General features: G+C 47.7%; 10 protein-coding genes across 10 annotated transcripts; 4 read left to right on the forward strand and 6 right to left on the reverse strand.

Annotated features, from left to right (window-relative positions):
- Positions 1–840: 840 nt before the first annotated feature.
- N7479_006712 (uncharacterized protein) lies at positions 841–3,627 on the reverse strand (the record flags this gene model as incomplete). Its single annotated transcript, XM_057254406.1, has 6 exons — positions 841–1,902; positions 1,963–2,154; positions 2,202–2,307; positions 2,364–2,889; positions 2,949–3,135; positions 3,196–3,627. The coding sequence occupies 6 exons, from the start codon at positions 3,625–3,627 to the stop codon at positions 841–843; spliced, it is 2,505 nt and encodes an 834-aa protein (XP_057108268.1).
- An 883-nt stretch (positions 3,628–4,510) lies between these two features.
- On the reverse strand, positions 4,511–5,663 carry nimX (cyclin-dependent serine/threonine-protein kinase CDC28; the record flags this gene model as incomplete). Its single annotated transcript, XM_057254407.1, has 4 exons — positions 4,511–4,769; positions 4,821–4,984; positions 5,045–5,553; positions 5,615–5,663. The coding sequence occupies 4 exons, from the start codon at positions 5,661–5,663 to the stop codon at positions 4,511–4,513; spliced, it is 981 nt and encodes a 326-aa protein (XP_057108269.1).
- A 363-nt stretch (positions 5,664–6,026) lies between these two features.
- On the forward strand, positions 6,027–7,179 carry alkB (oxidoreductase, 2OG-Fe(II) oxygenase family; the record flags this gene model as incomplete). The annotated part of the gene is made up of 2 exons (XM_057254408.1): positions 6,027–6,321; positions 6,392–7,179. The coding sequence occupies 2 exons, from the start codon at positions 6,027–6,029 to the stop codon at positions 7,177–7,179; spliced, it is 1,083 nt and encodes a 360-aa protein (XP_057108270.1).
- Positions 7,180–7,181: 2 nt separating this feature from the next.
- N7479_006715 (uncharacterized protein) lies at positions 7,182–7,442 on the forward strand (the record flags this gene model as incomplete). The annotated part of the gene is made up of 1 exon (XM_057254409.1): positions 7,182–7,442. One exon carries the CDS (start codon positions 7,182–7,184, stop codon positions 7,440–7,442), a length of 261 nt encoding a protein of 86 aa, XP_057108271.1.
- An 837-nt stretch (positions 7,443–8,279) lies between these two features.
- Positions 8,280–10,166, forward strand: gmdA (putative general amidase GmdA; the record flags this gene model as incomplete). Its single annotated transcript, XM_057254410.1, has 4 exons — positions 8,280–8,555; positions 8,640–9,521; positions 9,581–9,989; positions 10,042–10,166. The coding sequence occupies 4 exons, from the start codon at positions 8,280–8,282 to the stop codon at positions 10,164–10,166; spliced, it is 1,692 nt and encodes a 563-aa protein (XP_057108272.1).
- Positions 10,167–10,447: 281 nt separating this feature from the next.
- N7479_006717 (uncharacterized protein) lies at positions 10,448–12,221 on the reverse strand (the record flags this gene model as incomplete). Its single annotated transcript, XM_057254411.1, has 2 exons — positions 10,448–11,594; positions 11,650–12,221. 2 exons carry the CDS (start codon positions 12,219–12,221, stop codon positions 10,448–10,450), a joined length of 1,719 nt encoding a protein of 572 aa, XP_057108273.1.
- Positions 12,222–12,810: 589 nt separating this feature from the next.
- Positions 12,811–18,056, reverse strand: N7479_006718 (putative ABC transporter; the record flags this gene model as incomplete). The annotated part of the gene is made up of 15 exons (XM_057254412.1): positions 12,811–12,945; positions 13,011–13,055; positions 13,148–13,601; positions 13,657–13,961; positions 14,003–14,254; positions 14,305–14,866; positions 14,917–14,994; positions 15,046–15,706; positions 15,762–15,809; positions 15,862–15,986; positions 16,036–16,134; positions 16,184–16,306; positions 16,362–17,265; positions 17,312–17,483; positions 17,535–18,056. The coding sequence occupies 15 exons, from the start codon at positions 18,054–18,056 to the stop codon at positions 12,811–12,813; spliced, it is 4,485 nt and encodes a 1,494-aa protein (XP_057108274.1).
- Positions 18,057–19,303: 1,247 nt separating this feature from the next.
- Positions 19,304–20,149, forward strand: N7479_006719 (uncharacterized protein; the record flags this gene model as incomplete). The annotated part of the gene is made up of 2 exons (XM_057254413.1): positions 19,304–19,401; positions 19,456–20,149. 2 exons carry the CDS (start codon positions 19,304–19,306, stop codon positions 20,147–20,149), a joined length of 792 nt encoding a protein of 263 aa, XP_057108275.1.
- A 453-nt stretch (positions 20,150–20,602) lies between these two features.
- Positions 20,603–22,658, reverse strand: N7479_006720 (type 1 glutamine amidotransferase domain-containing protein; the record flags this gene model as incomplete). Its single annotated transcript, XM_057254414.1, has 2 exons — positions 20,603–20,782; positions 21,921–22,658. 2 exons carry the CDS (start codon positions 22,656–22,658, stop codon positions 20,603–20,605), a joined length of 918 nt encoding a protein of 305 aa, XP_057108276.1.
- A 1,154-nt stretch (positions 22,659–23,812) lies between these two features.
- N7479_006721 (DUF3632 domain-containing protein) lies at positions 23,813–24,813 on the reverse strand (the record flags this gene model as incomplete). Its single annotated transcript, XM_057254415.1, has 3 exons — positions 23,813–24,291; positions 24,350–24,413; positions 24,475–24,813. 3 exons carry the CDS (start codon positions 24,811–24,813, stop codon positions 23,813–23,815), a joined length of 882 nt encoding a protein of 293 aa, XP_057108277.1.
- Between the last annotated feature and the right edge of the window lie 133 nt (positions 24,814–24,946).

Here is a 24,946-nt window from a genome sequence, read left to right on the forward strand (position 1 = left end):
CAACGTCAACCACAGAAGCAGAGCTACTCGGCCTATCGGAGGCAGGAAAGCAGCTCCAATGGTGGCGCCGATTGCTTCAAAACCTCGCCTTTACTCCGTCACACCACCTGACAATCGACTGTGATAACGAGAGGACTATCAGCTTATTGACAAGCGAGGACACAGCTTTTGAAACGAAGCTTCGACATGTCGATATTCACCACCATTGGCTCCGCCAGGAAGTCCAACAGGGTCGAATACGGGTGCGCTGGGTGCCTACAGCAAGCATGGTTGCTGATGGCCTCACCAAATTGCTCACTCGGCAAAAGCATGAGAGCTTCGTGCGACTGCTCAACATGGTTGATATAGGCCATCTTATAGACTAGGAATTACAAGATGATACAGCGATCTCAGCAAGCATACTGGGACCGCTGAGGGGGTGTGTCGGCGCAGATACACCAGGATACCGGAGGATTTATTAATCCTAAGTATGCAGTAATATTTCTTATGTAATCAGGACAGTATAAATTGCCAGGAAGTCAATACAGCAATACGGAGAGTTGAATACCATTGATTGGACCCATACATTTCCACCATACGGAGTAGTCGGACAATATGTGGGTTGTCAAAATTGACAGTATTGGAAAATGATCTCAATTGAATACCCGAATACTAATGATGCTTGTTTCAAAGATATCTCTCGTCTGGATAAATTTCATTACATTCTGAAGTGCTATATATATCATTATGTTCTCTGCGTCATTCTTCAACCCAACAACGAGGACTAAGCCAATCATGCGAACCGAAAGTTCTCATCGCTCTCCAATTTCAATAAAACAAAAATACGCTATCAGCCATGCACTAAATAGGCAGCTGATTGCTCCAAGAGTCCCTCCATGAGGAAGGGTCTCGCTGAGAGGTAGTCGCTGACGCCGCAGGGTCGTCCCGGTCCAGAGGCGCTTCAGTGTCATCCTCTGGCACAGGACGCACAACCTGCAAAGTCAACATCGGATCCTTGGAGTAAACCCGCAGGCCAACCACACAGACAGCATTCCATGGATCAACAGGAGGTCCATCACGGTCCGTTGATGGAGGGTGATTCTTCACATCTGCCTCGTCAGGAGGCAGGTCAATATCGCTGTCAAATTCGAATCCTTCTAGTATCTCGATATCACTTGCGTCTAGAGCGTCTGTAGCAAAACGAGCGTCTAGGCTAGGATGCAGAGAGTCGGCTCCACGTCGCCAGCCACTGCTCGCGTGTCTTGCGTGTCTTGCGTGCAGGCCCTGGCTACCGTTGAGGTGGATAGTCGGGACGGAACCGTTGACACGGTGATCACTACTTTCGCTTGAGATACTTCCAGTGTCGATAGGAGAGTCCTCTACTGGTTTCTCTGCCAGAATTTGACTGGGGACAGAATCGCTTTCGTGGTTGCGACAGTAGGAGCTACCGCTGGGGGTGCGGCTCACATGCCTTGCTTCCATGCGCTCTCGTCGGGCATTTAGCTTCTGGTTGCGGATCCAGTCTTTCTGCATCTTTTTCTTTATATCATCGCGTGCTCTTTTCCGCTCGATTGCCTTGAAACGCTCCTGCTCCTGCTTTTCTTGTTCTGTCTCGCCCACCATTCCCTTGGCGTGGGCGAGGTCGTATGAAAGGCCGACTTGCACTAGTTTCTCTCTTCTTGTCGAGGCAACCTGGCGGACCATTTCCTCAGTTGATTCTGCCTCTTCGTGGCGGAAGGCTGTGATTTTCATGAGGACATGGTAGTGACCCGGGTCAAGGTTAATCTCGGCGTTGACCGATCGGCCCATGAAATGGCTGCTATGGCTGCGCACGAGATAATCTTCTTCTCCTTTCTTTTGCAAACGGAACTTGAGCACAAAGCTGTACTCGCCGGCTAGTCCTCTGAAATAACGTGAATCAAGCTGTGTCTGTCAGCCACTGTGAAAGAAGGGGGAGGGGATAATTAAATGGCAAACACAAACCTGGGATAGAACAATTACTACCGGGCCACTCCTAGTCACATCGATCATGAATTTAGTGCTGTGATAATCGGCAGACCAAGGAACATTCAAGGTAGTCCATTGCTGGGTGATGGTCCATTCAGGTCCAAAGAGGCGAGTCCGGTCGAAGTGCTGGTATTTCTTGAGGAGATCTTTGTAAGAAATCCAGAAGAACTGGGAGGTCAGCATATTTAGTAACAACGCAATGGATGAATACATACACCGTCGTTGCCAAATTTATGACCAAGACGTTCCATCCACTCGGGCGTCCATTCCTTGGATCCATCACCCCACGCCCCGTGCCATTCTTTGCGCCCCCATGGATTCCTAGGTGCTGTGAGATTTTCGTTCATTGCATTTGACCATCACGTTCATGCACATACCTCAGTCGCAGTAGCCGCTTCCCGTCAATCTCCCGGGCTTCCATGATGGAATAGGAGTGGCCCTCCGAAATACCCTTTCGATCCCTTGGAGGACCGTGGTACGTGGGTTCTAGCCAGTTTGTAAACAGGCCCGTCCCGCAACCAAACAGGAATTCCTTGTTAACCTTCATAAGTTCCTCGTTCCAAAAGCGGTCTTTGTTTAGGATATTGCTGGATAAGACCTCAGACGTGACGCCTCCAGTGAGATCCTCAATAGCTTCACCAACAAATCCGCCCTCGATCGCGGAATAGTCACCGTGAGCCTTTGCGAAGGCTTTCTCCAAAAGAGGTAGCCAGGTCTCGTTGTCATCTACGCACTGAGCGAAGTATAGAGCTCTTGAGCCCGTCTGCCAGACTCGCTGGTACTCCTCCTCTGTATTGGTTCGGTTTATGTCGTCCCAGAGGGGTCGCTCATCCACAGACTCGTCATAGTCAGCAGCGCGGAGATACAGCTTGTCATCTATAATGCACTGCTGCCACTCGCCGTCTGATTATTGAAAAGTCAGTATGATTCCAGATGTAATCAGACTCCAAGCACACGCTTACCTCGATGGAAAACAAATCCGTAAATCCCAACCTCTTCATTGCGAGCAACACAAATATTCCGGATCAGCTCCTCCTTGTTGCCCATGGTACAAAGCGCAGCCATGAGCCAGCAATCCCCATCATTTCCCTGTCGCACATCTGACGCGGTGGGCCCGTTAACGAAGAACTGCGGGTTCTCGAAAATTTCCTGTATGAAACCCATCAGCAAACCGCAATTCACCTAATGGTAGGTAATTTTCGAACTAACGGTCACTCTCTTCACGCCTCGGGGTCGCATCTCCATATTTGGTCTATCCAATCCATCGAGATAGTGTCTCCGACCCGTCTTTAAATCTAGCTCGATATCAAAGTGGGGGTCTGAATATCTCTGATTCACACGTTCGCATTCCTTGACAATACGGTCGACAGATTTTTGGCATTCCTGGCGCGCTTGCTCATACGATTTGACGGCCTCGTGGCCCTTGATAAGGCCGCTGGGTACACGTTTGGCCCGCGTCCGTGCGTATGGGTTGTCCGGTAGCACCGTGTATACTTTACCTGGGAACTTTGTGTTGAATTGTTCCCAGAACTGCTTGACGGATTCCTGGGGTGCTTGACAGCGTACGCGGGGCGGTCGGCTGTTCGAGCGCGAGGAGCCAGGTCCTGCTACAGCGTAGCCCATCTCGTCATCGAACTCCATGATTTGGGGGACGTTTGGGTTGATGTTCTTTGCTTGAGGTTTCACAGGTTCTTCCTCTTGCTTTTCTCGGGTGGTAAACACAGCGGTAGGAATCTCTCCAAAGTTGGGCGGCTATTTCTCTTATATCACACTAATGACGAGCAAGGACGAAAATAGAAACATGGGATTGGGATTGCTGTAAATAAGAGTTCAGGGAAGACATTCCCCAATTTCCCCCTCACACGGGCACTCCGAGCCAAGTACATAGCCTCAGCGTTCATTGCCTCAGCGTTCATTGCCTCGTATTGATTCGCTAGGCTTGGGCCTCTTCTCCATAAAAGCGTTCATCGTAAGGCTGCAGGTGCATTCGACTAGTGTACGAACGAGCGAATCTGACAAGGGTGCTTTCGGCCCCCACCTCGCTTCTCAGCCCCTGCTATAAGGGCCACCAAGCGAATATGCATTCTGAGTCATATTTAGACCTAATCAGACTGTCTCGAGCCAGTAGAGAAGTGAGAAAGCAGCGAAAAAGCAGCGAAAAAGCAAGGAATGGAAAAAATAAAAACCAAGTTTGGATAAGACGTTAAGATGCTTAGCATGTCTCAATTCCAAATTTATGTGGGGCCAAGTTCAGCTGACACGGCTGATAACTTGACCTGCACCTCATGGCATTAACCTGAGGCTGAAAAAAGCTGAATACAATTGTACCATCACGTCATTTTTCGTATCTGGTTACAGGGTGGAAAGGGTATGTACGCCTGTTATTCAAGACTAAAGCACTTCGTATCATGTAAGCCCGCCCTCCATATCACTCCCCATTGAACGCCGAAAGAGGAGAAAGAAATCATGCCCCGAAACCATTCCCCACAGTGAATAGGATTACACAATGTGTGGAATCGTCAGACTAGTGGAAACCGTTACTTGGACCACGTCCAGAGTAGTGTGCCGTGCCGTGACGGAAGTACGGGTGGAGACATGCCTGTTTGGCTGACAGTCGGTGTGCAGGGTCAAACTCGAGCAGAGACTCTAGGAGCTGACATCCAGCCTCCTCTAGCCCGGGAACGATCTCGGTGTCAGGACGCTTCCACTTAGGGAAAGTGGCTTTATAGTCGGGGAATGAAGTTACGCCGGGCCAGATGTCTTCACCAGGGGTACCAAGGATGCTGCAATTCGTTAGTATTGTTGAATACAGAACAGAATGGAACCAGTCTCACCGGAAGATCTTGAAGATCTCGTCAATTTCAGAGTCACCGGGGAAGAGAGGCTTGCGTGTACACATTTCTGCGAAAATGGCGCCCACAGACCACATATCAACACCCGTGGAGTACTGACGTCCACCCAGCAGAATCTCTGGAGAACGGTACCACAATGTGACAACCTGTAGATAATGTCAGTAAATGGACAATTTCATCCATAGTATCGAAGATAGAATGCATACCTCGTGAGTGTAGGTGCGAAGGGGAACACCGAAAGCTCTGGCAAGACCGAAATCGGCCAACTTCAGGTTGCCTTCCCGGTTAATCAATAAGTTCTGAGGCTTCAAGTCACGGTGCAAAATTCGGTGGCTATGGCAGTATCGGATGCCCTCAACAAGCTGGGCCATGAATTTCTTGACAATTGCATCGCCCAGGCCCAGGGTTGTACCCGCCTTAAATCCATCGGGCAGAGGCTTCCCTCGCCCACCGTCACTGACGGGCAGGGCCTCCATGTATTTCTTAAGATCAAGATCGAGGAATTCGAAGACAAGGTAGAGCTTGTGGCCATCAGCGTGGACGATGTTCAGCAGCTGGACAATGTTGGGGTCCTGCATCTCCTTGAGGAGGGAAATCTCGCGGATTGCGGTGCTGGGCACGCCCTCATCTTCGGCTTCGAGGCGGATTTTCTTCAGGGCAACGATACGGTTGGGGTGATTGAGTTCACGGGCCTTGTAGACCACACCGTAGGTGCCTAAGGAGCATCGACGCGTCAGTTGGCCTGTGGGTGACACCATCGCGTTGAGGGTACATACCTTCGCCAATTTTCTCAATTTTCTGATAGTTCTCCATAGTGCCCGACATCCGATCCTTTTCTGCTGTTAATGATAAGAGAAATTTGAAAACAAAATGAGCCGAATGGTGTTTGACACAGAATAGAGTGAGGTTGCCAAGGAAGAATTCGTAGGGGAGGTAAGGAGAGGAGGTAGCCACTACTTACTTTGGGGATGTTGGTATCTGAGAACAGCTAGAGCAGCACGCTCTCCAAATTCCACCTGGAGATCAAAAAAAGCGATTTGTAGAAGAGATGATTGACAAAAGACAGTATTTCAATGGTGGGGAGAGAAAGACACAAAACAAACAACCCCCGCGCCTATCAGAGGGCGGTGAACCGCGTACCTTTTTTCTTTCCTTAATCAACTTTCTCTCTGACTTCATCTCTTCGCAATGGCTCAAATTAAGGGTCTGAGTGCTTATGATCGCCCTCCCGATGCTGTGAGACTTTGCTACAAGAAATATTCTAAGATTGCCTTGTCGGAAGTTGACAAGGATCCGGGGATCCTCGATTTGCAACGGATCGATCCCGACCAACTACCGGACGGAGTGACGATCGAGCAGTATATGTCCAGCCAGGATCTGCGATTGGCATTTGATGATTTCATTCGCGGAAGCCATGCTACAACAGAAGAGGATGCTCCTATGACTGAGAATATTCCAGTATTCGCTCACAAATCGATTTCCGGTTAGCATTGTATCGCCTCAATTTGGAACTGACTCAACAGGACAAAGAGCCATGCCTGACCTTCTGACAGGTCTCCTGATGATTCCTGCCCTGCTCCCTCCTACTATCCAGATCGAACTGCTCTCTCGCCTATTTCACCGAGACTTACCCAATTCCGAACATCAGACAAACCTACACCTACACTACGATATTACGTATCCCGATGAATCAGAAGACACCCGCATGCCCAAGTCGTTCTTTGCAGACGATCCCACCCGCACTTTGCAGCCCAAGGATCCTCAGGTACACAACCCATTGACGGTTCAAAATCTCTTAGAGAAAAAGCTGCGCTGGGTGACGTTAGGTGGACAGTACGACTGGACTGCCAAAGTATACCCGCCTGGTATTCCGCCGGAGTTCCCGCCGGATATTGCAAAGCTGCTACGCGCGGCCTTCCCACAAACTTCAGCACAGGCTGCCATTTTGAATCTATATTCCGCCGGGGATACACTGAGCGTGCACCGAGACGTGAGTGAAGAGTGTGACGTAGGTTTGATCAGCGTGAGTTTTGGATGTGACGGATTATTCTTGGCTAGCCACGACGACGGGAATGGTTGCGAGATCATTCGGCTTCGCTCAGGTGATACTGTGTACATGAACGGTAAATCGCGTTTCGCCTGGCACGGAGTCCCGAAGATTCTGCCCTCAACCTGTCCGAAATGGCTGGCTGACTGGCCATCATCCGGAGTGTCTGCTCCAGGAATGCCGCCTGGTCCATACGAGATGTGGAAGGGTTGGATGTCTAGCAAACGGATCAATCTGAATGTTCGACAAATGACAACCACTCAGGCTTCCGAAGAGAGAGCAGAACACGTTTGAAAATGGGAAATTCAGATGTCAGTAATGTCCACGGATCCTTTCCTTCGTCCAAGCGTGGAAGCATTGTATCGCGAACTACTCAAGCACAGAGACACTGGTATTGTTCCAATGCGTTCGATCAGATTTCGCTCTTCAATATCCAAAAGCGTACCATTTACAAGGCACTCTGTCTTTTTGCCAAGAGCAATGCCGATTTGCATTTCTGCGAGGTCCACCCCGGTGGAGATAAGCAGCCCTTAGACGAATCAACCGCACTTAACTAGTCGGGATGATATGGCTATCTTTGTAGTACTCCAAACCAAACCCCGACGTAGTGCGGGAACTGCACAAAGTGACTCCAACAACCCCGCACCTACGAAGGTGAATAGCGGCCAAGGTCTAAATGCCTAATTTTTCAGGCTTGCTGCCTTAAGTTACCTAAGGATGCCTTATTTAAAACTGGCAGAAAACTAAGATACCTGAATTACTATGGATGACTGGTGCCTTACTAAGCAAAGTATCTTTCCAGGTGCCCAAGTTCAATAAAATGAAGCTATTCCCACCACACAAAACAGCACACCTCCTAGTCCTGGCCATCGATAAAGACTGTTAAATAGGCTAGCACAACTTGGGCAAATCTGACATTTCTCCACGGTATAGCCCGAATAGCCGTATTTGTAGTGTTTTGGGAGAGAAATTGAAGGACCTCTGCTTTGTGAGGTTCAAGATCGATGTAAGTAGGTATTTGGGCGGTCGCGCTCGGTATCACGGCGATGGATAGATATAGGAATAGGTAGCTTTGGGGCGATGACGATGATGACGATGATCATGATGGGAATAGCTTCAGTTTCATTAAAATGCGACACGCTACAAGAATTCCGCGCTCTCATTGGCTGAGTCGGAGTGATGCAAACATCCATGGATGGCTTCATTTACAATACAGCGCATAGAGCGGTGTCCAAAAGCGGTCTAAAATAAAGCATATTGAGACACCTTCAGGCATTTAGACCTTGGCCGTTATATACCCTCGTACGCACCCGTACGTGCACTGCCCGATAAATATATAGTGTACTCTGTTCAGAAATCTCTTACGATATTTCAACGAACATCTCTCATCCAAAATGACTGGCGCGTCCTGGGAACTTAAAGGCGAATCCAAACGCCAGTCAATTCTAAATGCCATCCCCGAGAGATGGCGATTGGAATATCCTGTCCCTTCAGCTACAGAACTACGCGATGTCACGGGGGATTATATCCGACAATACCTCACCGAGCGTGAGATTAAGATCACAGAGACAGATGCTGTAGACATTGTGGCCCAGACATCTACAGGCCGCTGGTCAGCCCTGGAAGTGACAGAAGCCTTCTGTCACCGTGCTGCACTAGCTCACCAACTTGTACGTTTTATATATACATTTACAGCCCACACGAATGCATCAAATTACATACCAAATAAAATCTAATCATGAGCCAAACGTTAGGTCAACTGTCTCCACGAAGTATTTTTCGAAGCAGCGATTGAAGATGCCAAACAGAAAGACGAATACTTTGCAAAGCACAAAACCCCGATAGGACCCTTGCATGGCCTACCAGTCAGTCTAAAAGACCAGTTCCACGTGAAAGGCGTCGAAACCACAATGGGTTACGTAGGCTGGATAAATACCTTCCAAGGCAACCAGAATGACCCCCGCAGTGGCACAGAAGAAAGCGAACTCGTCCGCGAACTGCGCAATCTCGGTGCAGTTCTGTACTGTAAGACCAGCGTGCCAGCCACCTTAATGACTGGTGAAACTATCAACAACATCATCGGCTATACCTGGAACCCGAAGAACCGCCTGGTGTCCTGCGGCGGCAGCTCTGGCGGCGAGGGCGCTCTCATGGCGCTCCGCGGTTCGCCTGCGGGTTTCGGCACTGATATCGGAGGCAGTGTGCGTATCCCGGCTGGGTTTAATTTCCTCTATGGGCTTCGTCCTTCATCGGGCAGGATGCCTTATCAGGGCGCTGCGAACTCGTTAGATGGCCAGAGCACCATGCTGTCTGTTATTGGACCAATTGCACCAACTGCGAGGGCTTTGACGCTTTTGTTCAAGGCTGTGCTTGGACAGCAGCCTTGGCTGTATGATCCGCTTGCTTTGGAGCTACCGTGGCGGGATGAGGTTGTCCGGGAGACCAAGGAGTTGATTGAGAAGGCTCGGGCTGGAGAGTCGACGCTTGCATTCGGATTTATGAAATACGACAACATGGCCACCATTCACCCTCCTATTGCCCGAGGGCTCAGGATTGTTGAGAAAACGCTACGGCGCTTAGGTCATCGAGTTGTTGAGTGGAAGCCTCCTTCTCACGCTATCGCGGTTGAAATATTTGTATGTATCTGTAGGCTTGACATTTGGATTGACTGCAGCACGGGGCTAACTTTTGGTAGAATAAAATATTCAACATGGACGGTGGCGCTGACTTTGAGCATCATTTTGGTCTATCTGGAGAACCTCGAGCGGCGCAAGTAATCGGTGCCCGTGATGGTGTTGAGATGACAGCATCTGAGATTGCCGCCCTCAACGTTGCAAAGCGTGAGTATCAGAAACAGTACATGGACTACTGGCATAGCACAGCCAAGTTGACAGGCACGGGACGCCCTGTTGATGGGATCTTTTGCCCATTGGCGCCTCATGCTGCAGTGATTCCCAACCAATATAAATCTGTGGGATATACCGGATTTGTGAACGTGCTTGACTATACTAGTATTGCGATTCCAGTCACGTTTGCCGACAAGAAGGTCGATGTACAACCGGCTGATGCATCTGTGAATGATTTTGAGCACATTCAGTGGGATTGTAGGTTCTCCCATGCCTCCTCTCTCGTAACTTAATCCTAATCGCCGTATAGATGATGCTGAGGCCTACGATGGGGCCCCAGTGGGAGTGCAATTGGTAGGCAGGAGATTGCAGGAAGAGAAGATGTTGACTCTAGCTGAATACCTGGGCGAAGAAATTGCTCAAGATGCGAAATAGTGTCTGAGTCCAAAGATACCGAACTGTATCTAGCCCGTAGTGCTTTTTTTATTGTCAATATCATATCATATCGCTGTAATAGAGTACCTGAGCATTCATTGCGATTCAATTAAACCACTAGACGTTCATATGAGTATATAATGATAATCATGTTATTCTCTAGTAAAATGCGTAGATCCAGGAGCAGACCAAGCTACATACTATCTCAAGCCAATGCAAAATATAAATGATAGCCCCTCAACGCCGTGCCCAATGCTTTTCTACAAATATTATATTCCAGATCAATTCCTGGACGACGATGGAGGCGTCTGTCCCGAGGGTGCAGCAAGATTAGATAAATGGGGGGTGGAAGATCCCCAAGGTTTACCAGCTGTAGGGGGCGGAGCATGACCAGACTCGGACGAAGGACCAGACGGGTCTTCTGTACCATTCATGAGGCGCTGTCGCTTAGCCGGAGGCAGTCCACCCACGTGGCCCATACCACTGGGTAGGGCGCTGGATGGGCTGCGAGGATCAGCATAAGAGTGCGGTGAAGCGTAGTGGGTAGACGAAGCAGGAGTGGAGGCAGCCGCAGCATCTGGGCTCAAAGCCGCAGCAGATTGCAAGGGGCGCAATCGATTCGGATGAGAGGTGGTGTCTTCGCCTGGGCGTGGAGGCCTGATATCAGGGCTCTGCTGAGACTGGCTTTGCTCTGAATCCCCCAGCGGACTGGGGTTTCCACAACCAACCCCAATCCTGCCCATGCCCTTATCGTGCATGATAACACGTTTCCATTTGGCAACCACGTTATCGTAGTCCCATCGGGCAGAATCGGCACTGATGTAGCTTTCTTGCGCGTCTAATTCCCGCGCTACCTCCCGTGGCAGGGGAAGGGTATCCGGGGGAAACAGTGCGAACTCACGAGGCCACTGGCATGATCCGAGGCGCTCTACCTGAGCACGCAGCTGGTTTGCTTCCTGTTGAACCCGAGCGAGTTGCTCATCTGAGGATTTGCGCTTCTCTGCCTCCCGCACAAATGCACGTGTAATTTCCAATTGCCACGCCTCACGACGGGTGTCGTGAGGCAGGGAATTCCAATGATTGAAGGCCAGTTCCAAGTGTCGAAAACTGATATCCTCATGCTGTTGTGCGCTCCGGTATATCATATTCGGATCCACCCCGCTATTCGCATGTCTCGAGTGCGCCGCACCAGTAGAATCTACTGCGAGTTGGTCGGTCTGCCACTGTGCCACCTTCGAGCGAAGGGCTTGGCGGATTATATCGAGGTGCTCCGCGCCGGGGGGCTGTAGGGGAAACGAGGCAGTAGAGGAAAACGGATGCGGCGCAAACAGGCTGGGTGGAGGAGGGAGCAGCTGCAGACACATGGAGGGAAATGTCTGAGCTTGAATGTCGAAGTCGAACGGAGATAACCGAGGCCGAATACGGGAGCTAGTGTGTTGTGAGCCTAGGAGTTAGATATAACGACAGGAATGAGCTAATATACCTCGCAGCTTTGATATTATCAAGCACCTCGCGTAGTGCCAGCTCCAGCGCCCGCATCGTATCCGGGTTGCTGGAGTTAGCACCTCTACTTGCATAGTCTGGTAGCTGTAACGACCCTGTCCGAGACTGTGATGGCGCAATTCTGGGCCCATCCGGCACGCGACTGGGGTTTGGAATATCGTTTATCACCCCAGTCGCGTGCCAGGTAGGTGTATTAAACATCATGCGCACCGGAGCCTCGCGCGACTTCGATCCCGAGTCTGCGGCTGTAAATGGCTCTGATGGGCCCTTTCTCTGGCCTCGGTCGGGACTGCCCTCGGTCTTCCCTGTGGATGTTCGGGCCTGGCGCCGGGTGATTCCACTGCGAATTCGTCTGATCTCTTCGACGTCGTGGATTCCGTCGGGTTTCTTCTTGAAAAGGAATTGGTCGAGGTGTCGACCCAATGATGAGGATGTAAAAGCCTGTTGGCAGTACTGGCATTTTCGATCCTTCGCGGCAAGACTGGCCTTCGAATCGTCACCAGCAGCCGAGCCATCGGGGGTATCTCTAGCAGTGTCTGTTTCTTCCTTCATGGTCGCGGAAGTAGAAAAAGGAGGTGAATGGAATAGGTGGAAAGTTGTTGAGCTTATAAAATCATGGCATATAACGTGGTGCGCCTAGAAGCAGCAAGTTGGTATAGGTAAAATTCTACGCGCAAGATGAGAGAGGGTGAGAAGGCGGAAAAATGCCAAGCTTTTGGGCGCGGAGTTGCGCGATGAGCAATTTTGTTGGCCAAGGCACATGGAGATTTATCTAACAATATATATCCGACTTATTGATCTCTAGCGAATTAGATATTGCGTGTAACGGTTTCAATGCCACCCATGCAAGTACCAGGTAGAGATCTTCAATGTAACTAGGCCTCCCTCAACCAATGGACTACCTACATAGTAGGTGCATATAGCACTTTGAGCAAATTAAATTTAAGGAAATGGTGTGTTGTTCCGGAGATATATTTGTTATAATAGAACATAGGACTCGAATACCCTCTACCTTATCAAGTCTCGGAGATTGTGCCAAGTCAATGACACACGCGGAGAGAGTAGATGAGAGAACACAAGAGGCTAGAGACTAACACACGATGCACCCGTGCGCTGCATGGAAGACACGGTGTAACCACTTTCAAGAATGGTCTTTGCCCTTTCTCGTCTTACGCTCACTGAGCCAGCGTTTCATGTTGCGAACACCGTGCAAATACAACCAGGAGAAGGCAAAAACAAGAGCAAAATTGAAGATGATGAATGCCCAGAGGATCCCCTAATGAATGTTAGATGAATTTGACATTCAAAGTTAGCCCAAGATCTGTAAAGCACGATACTCACATAATCTCTCCACTTGTGCGAGTAAAACACATTGAAGCTCTTAGCCTGGAAAGTGTAACAAAGTCCTAGTTAGCCATACCCCAAGTTTGCCGACTAAGATATCCAAGCAAAGGAGATCAGGACGATGCATCACTTACCCATTGACCGCCGTTCGAGTATTGACAGAACGAGCACATTCCATTCCCAACGTCTCGAACATATCCACCGGCTTTTTCGGCATAAGACCTAGCGTAGTCTTGACAGGTCATTCCAGCCGGAGTGCTAAAGCGGGATTCTTCGCGGTCAATACAGCGCACGGGGACGTTGTTCGTGATAGCTCCAACAAGTCCTTCAAGCAGATAGTGGAAAGGCGTAAGCCAATACATCCACGACTGCCAAAAATGTGGCATCGCGGCGTAAGGGACAACAACACCGCAGAAGGAGGCAATGAAGGTAAAGAAAGTCGGCACAAGCAAGCTTGCAAATAGCTCATTAGGCGCAAGAGCGGCTATGAATTGACCAAGTCCAACATAGTATAGTTCAAAGAGCATCAGGCACATCCAAACGTAGCCGGAACTAAATGAATCGCGCGGAAACCAGGTTCCCCAGTACCTTTTGTATTGGTGTCAGAGATGAGAGATAAAGTTCCATCTTAAAAGCCACTTACCAGCAGTTAAAGTAAATTGACCCGGCGACAATTGAGTATGGCAGTTCTGGGACAATCGTGCTCGTTACAAAGGCAGCCCAAGAGTAGATCTTGGAGTTAGCCTCGCGAGATTCATAGAGGCCTCGGAAATGGAGATACCGCGGTTGAAGTTGCTGTATCAGAGGTGGAGCTATCGTTAATGTCATGAAGGCAGAGAAGAGTCTTGATTGCATGTCTATGAGGCTGTGTCCTAGATGCCAGAATGTGAAGGTGTTGAAAAGGCCCGTGAATATGTGGAGCATGAATTTACCCTGAGTAGTGATCAGCTAAGTAAGTTAGGTGTAGTATTTAAAACGAAGTGACTTACAAGCACGTAGTCTGGGGCCCTCCAGTAAGCCACGAATGCGCGCTTGGTGACTGCCACTAATTGAACGTAAAGTGGCATTGCGTACTCGCGGTCATCGTTGATCTTCTCGTCATCTTGACCATTGCGACGGGAGGCAATTATACCTTCTAGTTCCTCGGAAAGCTGCTTTGATTCTAGCGAGTCGGCCCACACATTGCCCCAATCCTGCCCCTTGTAATCAGGGTTTCCGGCTCCAATGACTTCCAACATATACTAGGGAGAATATCAGTGAGGAACAATAGCTCTGGCTTTAGAATGCACACCTCTGCCGGATTCTCATGCGGTGAGCATTTCTTCCCTCCATTTCGTTCAAAGTAACCAATGAGCGTCTTAGAGTCGTTTCCAAGGGGCCCATTGTAAACAACCCTTCCGCCGCTTTTCAGCAGCAAGAGATCATCAAAATTTTCAAACAACACATCAGAAGGCTGATGGATTGTACATAACACGGCCTGGCCGGCATCTGCGAGTCGGCGAAGGAAGCGTACAATGTTGAACGCAGCTAGAGAATCGAGGCCAGACGTCGGCTCGTCCAAAAAAAGTAATAGCTCGGGTTTACTTGCCAATTCCACTGCAATGGTAAGTCGTTTGCGCTGCTCTTGGTTGAGGCCCGAGCCCGTGGATCCAACAGTTGCACCTGCGATGGACCGCATTTCTAGTAAGTCAATGATTTTCTCACAGTAATCATACTTTTCTTGTAATGGGACTTCTTTTGGTTGCCGTAACAGAGCAGAGAACCGAAGAGACTCCCGCACAGTAGCGGTGGGTTCGTGAATATCCATCTGTTCGGCGAATCCAGTCGCTCTCTGGAAGCTCTTTGGTAGAGGCCTGAAAATATTAGAGTGCGTACTTGGTGAAATAAATTAAAGATTCCCTACCTTCCATCAACCAGGAAGTTTCCAGTGACCACCCCAAAATTGATTCGCTGTGCTAAGGCATTGAGCAATGTAGTTTTCCTGGTGCGACATTAGCGTCGAGGACAGGATCAACCTTGTTGCATATCTTACCCTGCGCCAGAAGCCCCCATCAATGCAGTCAGCCGACCAGGCTTGACATACCCTTGAACGTTTTGCAATAATTGTCTCTGGCCACCCTTGTATGGAATGGTGTAGTTGACGTTTTGCCATGTAAATATTGCCGTGTTCTTAGCAATGGCCTGGACCTCATCACCAGATTCACTTGAGTCGTTTTTATTGGAGACTCTGCCATCTTTCTCCGCGGACTCCTCGTCTTCTCGGGCGCCGGACCGTTTGATGACATCTTGAACTGCTTTCGGAGCTTCGCTTCTTTTGAACACAGTGACCGAGCATCCACCCTTATTAGGTCTCTGTAACTCCATCCCCAGCATTGTCAAACAGATGAAAAAGATGAGCCATCCAATGATGATGCCAAAGTTCCGCCACAGGTGAGCTCTGGTATAAGTGTACGCCGTTTTGATATACTTGGGGCCATGAACAACCAACTGGTCCGGGTCACTGCCTTGGATTGCACAAGTTTGGTGACCAGGTACCGCATTTGGCCCATCAGGCACAATGTAGGGAGGTTCGCATTTTATCTGGAAATGATAGAACTCATTGGCCATCAATGCTTCAAATGCGTATTGGACAGGGTTGATCCAAATGAGCCACTTTAACCATGGATGCATTTTCCACGGAGGAATAAGATAACCTAAATTACGTTGGCCATTAATTTCAAATAGCAGTTCTTATTGTACTGGGCTCACCTGTGTAGACGATCAATGCCTGGATGGCGACACCAGTGAGACGTGTGGCTATACAGTATTATTAGAGAATTTTTGATAACAGAGAATTTGCTTCACTTACCAACATCCAATGAGGCACATAGGGCCCCAAGGGCACGAAAAAATGAGTACATCGTCATTGTGAGAATGAAAATAAAAAGTAGATTTATAAAAAACTGTGAAGCTGTGCGTGAAAGGTTTGCCATGCTACATAGCTCATCAGTTTAATCCATGCAAAGCGCCCAATAGGACTCACAAGTATACTATGAGATCAAATAGGACGACTTGTATGAACACAAGAGGCACATCAACCACAACCTGGGCAAGCGCATATGCCGCAGGGCGATAGAACGAACTAGAAAAATTAGTCCTGTTATTTCCCGTTTCTTCGTTCCTGTTCTCACAAGCTTTTATGTTTCATCAAGATTGGTCGACTCTCGAATGCTGCTGTTAACTCTGCCATAGCAAGCAATGCATTGAAAAGCAGTATAAAGAACATCACTCCACCCCTCGTAAAAACGCCGTTGCTGGAAATGGTGAGTTATATGGAGTCTAGTCATATTTGGAATGGCAATTACGTACCTGGTATCCGGGAGATTGTAAAACAAGCTACCAACAATGAGGGCTTGAAAAGTTATCACACTCCACTTTCCAATTAATGACTTTCGGTCACCAACCATAACCAGAAACTGACGATGTGTCAGAATCATGACCTGTTTGTAGAACGAGATCGTGTAGTTTTTCCGCTTGCTGCTACTTCTTGCAGCCTCTCTCTCCTGCCTTTGGGCTTCGACATCGGCCTCCAAGCTTTCAATATCCGCCAAGTTGCCTTTGTAAGTCTCACTTTTGCGATATGCAGCTTGAAATTCAGCTGCATTACGAGGAATTCGGTCCTCCCAGCCATCTTTGACACGTCTTGCGTGAGGGTCACTGACAGAAGTCAAGAAATCGGGGGTTGTCCAGCGTGGGGGGCATACAAAGCCCAGCCCTTCAAAATAAGCCTTTGCATCCTGGCTGGGTCCAAAGAAAGAGCATTTTCCATCTTCTATTAGAATCACCTTGTCAAAAAGATCAAATAGATTCTCTGAGGCTTGATAGAGAGCTACCACCGTTGAAACGTTGGCCGTGTTTGTTAGACTTCTTAAACTTTGAACATACTCCAGCGCTGTACTAGCGTCCAATCCCTTGGTGGAGTTGTCCCAGCACTGTGTGCTAGCCTTTGTAACCATAGCTTCGGCAATCGAAGTTCGTTTCTTCTCACCTCCAGAAACTCCTCGGATAAGTTCGTTGCCAACCTTGGTTCCTAGAGCATGTTCAATCCAGAACAGCTTAGCGATGGCAGTCAAAAAGGTCTGCTGATATTCCTTTCTGCTTTCTCCTGGAATGCGTGAGGCCTTGTCGGGAGTTCGGGTTTTCAGGGCAAAAAGCAGTGTATCTCGCACAGTCAAAGTCGCATAATGGAGATCATCCTCAGGGTTGTACAAGACTGACAGTTTTAGTTCAGAACCATAATCATACAAAGGATAGCATACCTTCAGACCTATACTGCTTTGCCATTGTTTCTGAATCAGTGCCATCATACCGCACATCGCCTTCAACGCTTTCGTAGCCCGCTCGTTGGTTTCCCAGCACTTTCAAGAAAGTGGAACAGCCAGAGCCAGGGCGACCCAAAACAAGCAGCATCTCCCCCGGACGAACACAACCCTTGATGAGGGATTAGGCGCGCCGCTCTCTGGTGGTGAGAAATAGACTTACATTAAAATCATCCAAGATGGTTCGTATCGGTGCTTTTCCAGCCCCAGCACCTTTCCTACCCCCAGTGAATAGTTTCTTGATGAGCCGTGGCAACCCAAGAAAAATATCCCCATTGGTAGGCTGAAGAGCAGCCCCAAGGCCCACACCCTTCACAGTGAGGTTCCTCCATACAACTCCAACATGACGTGTTTTCTCTTCTTCAGAATTCGCTTTGCGCTCAGCGCCGAACATCCGTGAGATCAATCTTTCTATCTGGGCCCATTCCTCTCCTTTGGTATCATGGCCGGAGGCATGACTGCGTCGGCGAGATTTAGTACGTGCGATGCCATCTTCATCTAAATTAAGCCACGAGGGATTTTCTCGGGAGTCCAATGGAGCAGTGCGGATTGGCGCGAAACCTTCGGTCGGAAACGAACCGACTGGAGAAGATGAAGCGTCAGAGGAAGAAACGGAATTGCGAAAAATTTGTTCTAGGTTTGCAGCTAATATGGACTCGCTTTCCATAGAATGGCTGTTTGCCATGATCCTTTTTCAGTGTAGGCCGAGAAATTTCGAAATGCAGACGCTCAACCTAAATATCTCCCGCGTTGTCATACGCGATTATGAGACAAGGTGATACCGGATGACCATAGGTGCATATGTAGCTGAGCGCGACACCTCGGTTAGCGACAACAAACAGAATCATGGATATCCCTGATGTGAAGGAAATGAAAATGCAAAACACAAGTCTTTTGGAATGTAGGAATTACGTCAAATATCGTTGCAAAAGGAGATCTCGGATCGGAATGTGAAGGAGCCGAAATATTATCCAGCCCTTTTGTTATTTCACTTAGTTTTGTAGCTGTAAGGAGGTATGCGGCTATTTATACAGCTGCGTCATCACACCTTGTTATATACGTTTCTCAATCTAAAGGTATATGTACACCGTACTAAACGCGAACAACTGATTGTAGGGACATATCTTCGTATCTATTAAATTGTAGGGAGTAGTCTAATATGTGTGAGACATCTCAAAAGTCCCACATTCCAAGCTCTCTATCCCCAGTCATGAAGTCATCGATTCTACATGGAGTCAACATAATTTTAGATCAATTATAAGATGAAAAATTCTCAAGTCGTAACAGCTGCGCAGGTATATTTCAGCTGATAGTTGAACTCTTATAAATTTGACTTTGGGATAAAGCAGTTCATGCTCAGGGACAGAATGGGCAGTGCTGTCAACATGACCTGTCTATATGGGAAAATATAAACATACACGGAATTGACTGCCGACGAGATTTACCAACTTATTTTACTATGGCACAACAAAACTCTAGTTTTATCGGTTTACCAAACAGTCATGATGAGAGTAATTTTATTATCATGATCTCGTCATTCTGGGAAATAGAAGTCAATCATACATCTAACAATCAGACAAATATTGACTGCGGCTATCAACACAAGACTACCGAGTAGAGTAGACAGAGTGTTAGTAAACAAGATACCCCACATAATGTTCCAGTAGGTGTGCGAAAATGTAATAGATCAATTCTAATTTAGCTCTCGATCACTGCCTAGAGATTTTATGGTGTTCACCGAGTTGAACATTAAGGAGGCACGAACGGACCATCATTCCCTGATCAAAAACAGGGCAGCACGCCATGATTACAACATACTCTCCTATTGTGTAGTGATAAAGCTCTAGATTTCTGCCTCAGGGTAGGGCAAATGAGCCTCTCAGCCTAGAAATCCTTCAGGCTTCTTGTTCAATACTCTTATTGCTGATAGCAATGAAGCCCCATCGCGCTCACAGATTCCTCCGAAAGGTATTGGAATTCTTCCATTTATCTACTCCTTCATCCAAGCGTACGGTCAAATCTCGCAGCAAGTATGTCTCCAACTTTCCGTAGGATAGATTGCCAACGATTAACGAGTGGTTCAGTGCTAAGCTGTGGTGTGTTGCTACCACTACACCTACTCTTCACAGTATTTCTGCTGCCAGAGGATGTGACCATGCCGAGGTGAATGTTCAAGTTGATGATCCTCCTCAGTATAGTAGCTTTGGCAGTGGCGCCCTCGAAAAGCCAGCTTCGACCCGCAGCCAACTGGAGTGTCGCATTGTGAAACTCTGGAAGAAAGTGTGGCTGGGTCTTTATCAAATTGATGACAATGAAGATCTATACCATGTCGAGCGACTCGAGGCACTTTCTCTTGGGGCTGGCCTAACTCGTACGTATCGAGTTGGTGAGCTTCAAGTTCTCATGCGTCATTTTCTTCGAAGTGAGACCAACAACGGCATTGCTTCAATGAAGCTTTTCCACGGTCTGTCTCTTTCAACCCTCCTAGCTGTGACCCATATTCTGGAGGCTTATGAAATTGAAATTGACAACATGAGGCTACTCTGTTCCATTTTACGAAGTGGCCAGCTTGCACTGCATGAGACTGCCGACCTTGCTCAAACTGCTGTTGTCAGGACCGAGTACATGGCAATTGCCGAGCCAATGGAGAAGCGGATCAGACATTATGATATTCGAATGAATGTATTGAATATGGAAATTTGTGATGAGGCAAGGGGTTTCTATGAGCGACAAAAGGGGGAATATATTTACCACAAGGCATTCCCAAATGCGTGGTAAAAATGCGACTTTTTGGATCTATTCTCCCTTTCACTGTGACACGTGTTAAGGGATTTTTGAGTACAATCAGTATGATTTGGATTATATATAAGTTTAATATCCTGTTTAAGTGATAATTATGCTCATGTTGTTATTGGCCTGTAAAGTCCAGTAGGCACAAATCTGCAATGATAAGGCCACCCACACGCGCTTGCATGAGCTTTGATACTGAAGAGTTTCAAATTTGACTCTGTCAGCATTTAAGAATCGAGATAGCACTGTTGAGGGTTTGTAGAGCTGGATTTCAGCCCGAGACACAAGGCATTCCAAACCACATCGTCTCTCTTTGCCACCAATAATGTATGAATAATATATATTCATGAAAACTGCCACAACTTGTTGGTAACGTTTGAACTCTTATGTACATATTGATTTATGTATTTGATTTAAAAAATCCGAGAATGATGCCATGGCTCACACCTGGGGGCGATCCGTTCTAACGGTACCTTTGACTTTCACAGAGTCTGTCTCACCCTCGCCCTTTTTGCTCTTGCCAGGGTCGTTCACAAATGGGTTCATGGTATCCCCATTATCAAGGCCTTCCTGCTTGAGTGATATGCTTCCGCGTCCATCGGGTGGGCCCATGCCTCGAGGCTGTATGAAGGTTAGACGTACATTCTCTCAACACTCTCGATCATCAAATGACGATAGTGCAACCCAGGCTCTGAAGATAAGATACGAGAAGAAAAAACAAACCTCGTCATAATCAGAAGACCTGAAGCTGAGGTTCTGTCCAGTGTCTTCATTGCCCTCTGCTCCTTGAATATACTCTTGATTCGCCCCACGTCGCTCTCTAGGAGCCGGAGCCTGGGTGGTAGGCATGTTTATATCGCCTTTCTGCCACAGATAGATTGATATTGGTAGCCCTAGGCCAATCGATACTAGTAACCTATCAGAAGGAATAAAGTGTAAGTTAGATGTGACAAGTGCAATATATTTCATAAGGAAGACTAACCACCGGGGGCTCTTTGCGTGGCCACTCGGTTTTTCAGTGGCAAAGAATCTTGGACTAGGATTCGGCCGATGTGATTCAAGTCCTACAGATGGGCGGAAATGCTGTCTCACTGCTGCATGTCGAAATGAATGGCGGATAAAGCTCATACTCGTGGTTCGATGAAACTCAAAGGTGAGTAAATAGGACCATAGAGCGATATATATTAAGACTAAGAATGGAGAGAAGTTGAATTTAGTGAACTACCACAGTACATGAGCCCCACACCATCGATGTGCTTTCATTGTTACATCATTTTACTTCTCGGACTTCTTTCCAAACAATTGTTCTAAGCTTACCCTTGTACCTCCAATGGGACTCCATTGTGACTTCAATGAGAGTTGTAGAGCCTTATTATGGGCTCGAGCTAAATGGTGACGCCTCTGGAGAACTTGCGGGTGTACAAAGTTATATGTAACCCTCTGGCAGGTTGACTTTTTTCACTCACCAGGACCTGCAAGGAAACCTGCAAGCCCTACTCGATAAATTGATCTTATAGTCTCACTAACTATTCGAAATTTATGAGTTGCTTCAGTATTCCTTTGCCAACAGTCAACATATAGTTGGAGGTCTAGAGGTTTGCCACCACAGAAATTGATCTATACAAACTGTGTGTCAGACTTCATAATTACAATAGTTTGCATTCGCTAGCTTCTGCAAGGGGTAATGAGGAACATTTTAGTTTTTACAGTTTGAGCGTTAAGACGATGAGAAAAGTTATTATACACTGATCATTCTCACAAACCGATCACCAAGGGCATTTGCCGCCAAAGGATTACCAGCAGATACCAGCTCCCGATGCAAAGTGGTACCGCCAGTCTTTTCACGTACACCCTCAACCATCACCGCACCCTCATTTCTCAAAGTCGACTCAACTTTCTCGGCCTCCCCACCCCACAATGTCTCCATCAGATTCTCTTCCGCATCGCTCCACGACGTCATCTTGTACCCATTATAAACAAATGACCCATCTCCTGCCTTCCTTGTACTCAATAGTGCGTAGGGTCCATGGCAGATTACAGCTGTGGGCTTGTTCTCCCGATGGAAATAACGCAGAATTCGCCCCAGTTCAGCATCCCCTCCGAGATCATGAAGCGGTGCATGTCCACCCGGGATAAAGACAGCCGCAAAGGTGGTCAACTCACCGTCGCTGATAGTGCTGAATGGACGTGGACTGCTGAATCCGTTCTCGCGCTTCATGCGTTCGATAAGATTATTTTCACGCTGACGTTCGTAGAAATTTCCGGCATTTGCGATAAGTGATTCGCTGCTTGGGTCTGGGGCGGGCTCGTGGCCTTTAGGTGAGGCAAATGTCACCTCGTGGCCTGCGTTGAGTATTTTGTTCAATGGCTTTGCGAGTTCTTGCAGGAAAAATCCTGAGGGCTGATCGACAACCTTGCCAGCATCGTGTCCACTGTTCCTCTTTAAAGGAAACGAGTGTGCGTCGCTGAGGATAATGAGAACTTTCTTCGAATGCATTGTGAGAAGAGGTGAAATGAATTTCGAAACCTGAATGTTCGAACCTTACAACCGTCCTGGTTTTATATCCATCAAATAACATCAGTTGTCCTACAATGACAATGAGATGACGTACCAAATCTCCGCCCATATCATATGTAGCCACCACTCATCATATGAAGTTGCATGGTTCTCCGTCAGATTGACATATCAAAAAGTGATCCTCCTTGACTAGCGCAGTCAAATAAATACCCATGACTGAGAATATCGTACGTATATTTTCAAAAGAAATATGGACAATTTGTTCTCGGTCAGGAGGCTTCCCGCATTCTACCAACATCCGATCAAGTTTTCGTTGGTATTTTCCTGATAGTAGAAGTTCTGCAGATGAGTTTGTAGAGATTATGGGCCCTATGAACCCGAGATCCGTATGTAGTAAGGGGCTGGAGTAGACAGAGGGGAAGGTCGTGGCGATGGGATTGATCATCAACACCCACAAATATACGCAAATATCCACAACAAGTACTCCGTACTGGATCGTCTATATGTGGACGCGCCACCGGGAAGGAGACCAACGATGGCATCAACGGGGAGCTTGGCGGTGATGGTGTTGAGTAGCTACCTAGGTAGACGACAGGACTTCTGACAGGAATTCTGCGTGACTTGGGACTAGAAGTAGCGCTGGAAGTAGTGGTGGCGACGTGCAGATCAATGGACAGCTGGTCGTCGTGGCAGTTCAGGATAGTATTAATATCAACCTAGGATAGATGCGACAGATGGCTTAGAAAGAGAACCTAGATTGAAATAAAGTCAAGTTTTTGAGAAGCTGTATCCTATTTTGGGTAAGAGAGGTGGTTCGTATCTAAACTGGACTGGGGATGCGGCAGGTGGCAGGCACTGTTCTGGCAGCCAACCATGTGACTACAACAGAGACAGAGAAACGAATTACGCAATATCTCATAATTAGATGTCTTGCAAGATATAGAAAGGAGCACTGCGGCAAAATAAATTCTAGCAATCGCAGTGTTGTTTGCAGAAGCTGACAATATATGAAGGACGCGGATATTGGTATCTTGTTCGTGCGCACTGTTACGCCGTGATAGGACATTCATGCAAATATCTTCCCCTTAATTCTCTAACTCTTCTAGAGTTTTTGCAAGATTACTTTGATGCGCTTAATGTGACTCTTCCAATGTTGCTGTCTCTTCAAACTCCTGCTCATCACTGACACCGTTGATTGCAGCCATTGCGGCCATCTGCCGTGCAGCCCTACCACAGATGAAAGCAGTTTCCTCTGCAAATATCCCGTTTTCTGCCAGGTCACGGAATCTTGCTTCCCAGAATTCCCATCTCTCACGGGACAGACCCTCTTTGCCGAAATATAGAGGGCCAGGTTTCAAATACCTCAAGTTGGGTAATTTGTCAAGAGAATGAAATATTATGTCTCTGGAATGTTCGATCCACTGCGCGGAAGCGCGGATTCGACAATCCAAGAATTCCTTTGCTTCAATATGCTCCTCTTCGAGCGCATCATGGAAGCACAAAGTCGTCAAATGAAACCAATCTGCTAAGCCAGCCTGAAGTACGCGGGCTGAAAATGCATGCCAATTTACCCATTTAGCAAACTCAGAAGCATCACCCTTTGGGCTAGGGGCTGTTCAGTAAACAGTTAGTTTATATTTATATGGATATTATGTTTCAAATTGACGTACTGATATAAGCCTCGCTCCATACTTCCATTAAACAAGGAAGATCTGTCCAAATTCGCGGTCGTGCCTACATAAAAAGATAAGCAAGTCAGTTGAGGAGCTGAATATGACAACTGGAAAGCTAATACCGTTTCGTAAAACGTGACTTCCACTCCCGGCAAGGCTTTCAGCTCTTTCATGATCTCAACCATTTTATCTTGTGCTGGATGGTCATACGAGATTTGCTTCACAATCTCGCTGAATGTTCCCCAAAATTCCAAACACCAGCTTTCTGGGTGTTCCGCCTCTTCGCCTTTTGCCTCGCGGCTCATCGGAGTGAGTTCATTAATTCCAGCCGCGGCTTTGGCAGCTGAAATCTTGCTGGCTGGTTGCAAGCAGTCATTTAGGATCATGAAATATTTCTGCTCCACAATCCATGGGTCATCACTGTCAAGAGACGCAAGGCGTATCTGGAGAGGTGCAGCCATGATATATGTAAATATTACCAAGGAAGAGGTTTGGGATAAATTCCTATCTAAAATGTACTAAACGGCGATTTTATCAAAGCGGGGGGCTGCCACTATATATTAACACCTGATATTTGCGACCCACGCGCGCGGT

The sequence above is a fragment of the Penicillium vulpinum genome (assembly GCF_028829585.1).
Source record: "Penicillium vulpinum strain IBT 29486 chromosome Unknown utg000003l_segment0_segment0, whole genome shotgun sequence".
Taxonomy (NCBI): Eukaryota; Fungi; Ascomycota; class Eurotiomycetes; order Eurotiales; family Aspergillaceae; genus Penicillium; species Penicillium vulpinum.